This window comes from Mandrillus leucophaeus, unplaced genomic scaffold (genome assembly GCF_000951045.1).
Source record: "Mandrillus leucophaeus isolate KB7577 unplaced genomic scaffold, Mleu.le_1.0 Scaffold26, whole genome shotgun sequence".
NCBI lineage: Eukaryota > Metazoa > Chordata > Mammalia > Primates > Cercopithecidae > Mandrillus > Mandrillus leucophaeus.
The window spans coordinates 638,120-640,853 of NW_012102698.1; the positions used below are offsets into that span (position 1 = coordinate 638,120).

General features: G+C 49.8%; 1 protein-coding gene across 1 annotated transcript in view; it reads right to left on the reverse strand.

Annotated features, from left to right (window-relative positions):
• Nucleotides 1–2,734, reverse strand: part of MCAT (malonyl CoA:ACP acyltransferase (mitochondrial)) — a 32,474-nt gene that overhangs the window by 6,927 nt on the left and 22,813 nt on the right. The window contains exon 3 of the mRNA XM_011984060.1: nt 197–414. Within this exon, the coding sequence (XP_011839450.1) occupies nt 197–414 (218 nt within the window). The remainder of the gene's footprint in view (nt 1–196; nt 415–2,734) is intronic.

The following is a 2,734-nucleotide window of genomic DNA, read 5'->3' on the forward strand; positions in this document are numbered from 1 at the left end:
GGTGGAGCAGGGCAGCATTCTTGCTCCTGCCCGCTTTGCAGCACTCAGTCCACCTCACTGCCCTGGCACCAAAATACTTCCTGAAGAGCAGGCTGGACAAAGCACCCGCCACACTGCTGGGCCTCACGGGTGTGGAGCAGTTCCAACCCTGTGTACTCGACTGGGGTTTATGAAGGCGGCTCCCATCAACACCCACCTCTCGGTGTCCTGAAATCACCCTGCAATCTGGAAAGAGGTAGTTGGACACTTCACATACAGGGTTCTCCATGCCTAGAGACTTGCAGTGTTCCCGGGCTTCCAAACAGGCAAAGTTGAACTCGGACTGACGCTGGCCGAGGACAGACAGCATCCCACTGGGGACAGCTTCTGAAGCTTCCTGCATGGCCTCAGCTCGGATTTTCACCGCATACAAACCTGTCCAGAGAGAAGTGCATTTGGAAAAATGAGGGCACAGAACGAAGGAGAAAAGGCCAGGCCTGAAAAACAAAGGTCAAGCTCCACTCTGCACTAGAGACAGTGACACTGGTGTCTGCCGCCGGCCCACAGGGCCACAGTTCTATGTATCTCCATCGACTACACAAGCGCTCACCACCAAAAGTACGCTGCTGTGCTTGGCACTATGCAAACTAACCCAAGGAGCTTCCTCCATAAAGCTGGTTTGGAGTAGGACAGTGGTGCTCAACAGGCTGGGGGCAGTGTCCAGAGACATTTTCTGGTTGTGCCGACTAGGGGAGAGTGCCACTGACATCTAGTGGGTAGAGGCCAGGGATGCTGCTCAACATGCTGCACTGCACAGGACAGCTCCCCTTACCCTCCACAAAACAAATGACCTGGCCCAACAGCACCACTTAAAAAAAAAAAAAATAGTGCCACTATTGAGAAACTCCGGTGAAAGGTAAAGAGGAACCAGGTGGAAGCAGCCACATTGCCTTAGCCAAGTCACAACCTCCTTGAGGTTCAAATTTTTAGTTAGTAAAATGAGGATAATAGTATCTAATCTGCCTGGGCTGTTGTGAAAGCCGGGAATGATTATTAGTTAGTTTATCAAGAGAGATCAAGCCGGACGTGGTGGTTCACGCCTGTAATCCCAGCACTTTGGAAGGCTGAGGCAGGAGGATTGCTTGAGCCCAAGGAGTTCGAGACCAGCCTTGGCAACAAAGGGAGACCCTGTCCCTACAAAAAAATAATAAAAATTAGCCAGGCATAGTGGTGCATGCCTGTAGTCCCAGATGCTTGGGAGGCTGAGACGGGAGGATCACTTGTGCCTGGCAGGTTGAGGCTGCAGCTGTAGTAAGCTATGATTGCTCCACTGCACACCAGCCTGGGTGACAGAGCAAGACCCTGTCTCAAAACAAGAACAACAAAAAAGAACCATCAGAGACATGGGCCCCTGTACTACATGAATTTCAGTAATATAATTGTCCTAAGTCAAGTGTTACTGTCCCTGCTTAGAGCTAGAGAACCTGACACAGCCAAGGCAGATGAACGAAAACCTACAACTCCTGATTCAGTGTGGCTCAAGAGCGTGGAGAGAGGGCAGGCTGTGCTCAGGCAGGCAGTGCCAATGATAGTAACAGTGGCCTGAGGGCTGGTCGCTGTGGCTCGCACCTGTAGTTCCAGCACTTTGGGAGGCCAAGGCAGGCAGATCACTTGAACTCAGGAGTTTGAGACCAGACTGGACAACTTGGTAAAACCCTGTCACTACCAAAAATACAAAAATGAGCCGGGCGTGGTGGTGTGTGCCTGTGGTCCCAGCTACTTGGGAGGCTGAGGTGGGAGGATTGCTGGGGCCCAGGAAGTCGAGGCTACAGTGAGCTGTGTTCATGCCACTGTATTCCAGCCTGGGTGACGGAGTGAGACCCTGTATCAAAAAACCCTACAAAGCCACACATAAGAATGGCCTGAAACTACCAGACCCTCCACACCCTGGTCCTGCTTCCTGGGCAGACAGAAGAGATGAGCAGACCAAGAAGAGATTAAGGGACCTGCACAGCATTTCAGAGGTCAACAGAGAGGCCTAAGGAGCAAATCCTGACAGATCTTCATTCACTTAGCACTTCTATGTACTGGACTTTTAGCTCCCTTACACAAGAACCGTAGGACAAATACATAAAGAGCCTGTGACATCAGGTACTTGGAGGCTAAGGCTTGAGACCAGGAGTTAGAGGCTGCAGTGAGCTATGACTGCATCATTGCACTCAAGCTGGAAGACAGAGCAAAACCCTGTCTCTTAAAAAAACAAATGAACAAGAGCCTGTGACAAGAAGTAGAAGAAAACATACAAGAAAACAGGGGAGAGCACGTAGAAGTCCTCCCACAGAGACATTCAATAACTAAGTAAAATGTCAAGGGAAAAAATTAGGCCAGGCACAGTGGCTCACACCTGTAAGTAATCCCAGCACTGCAAGAGGCTGAAGCTGGAGGAGCACTTGAGTCAGGAGTTCCAGACCAGCCCTGGCAACACAGCGAGACCCCATTTCTACAAAAAATTTTAAAATTAGCTGGGCATGATGGTGTGAGCCTGTAGTCCCCAGTTAGTCTGGAGACTGAGGCGGGAGGATCAACTGAGGCCAAGAGGCTGAGGCTGCAGTGAACTATGACTGCACCACTGCACTGTAGCTGGGGTGACAGAGCAAGATGCGGTCTCAAAAAAAAAAAAAAAAAAGAAAAGAAAAGAAAAGAAAAAGAAAACACAAAATTGTAAATATGCTATAATTCCACACTTTTTTTTTTT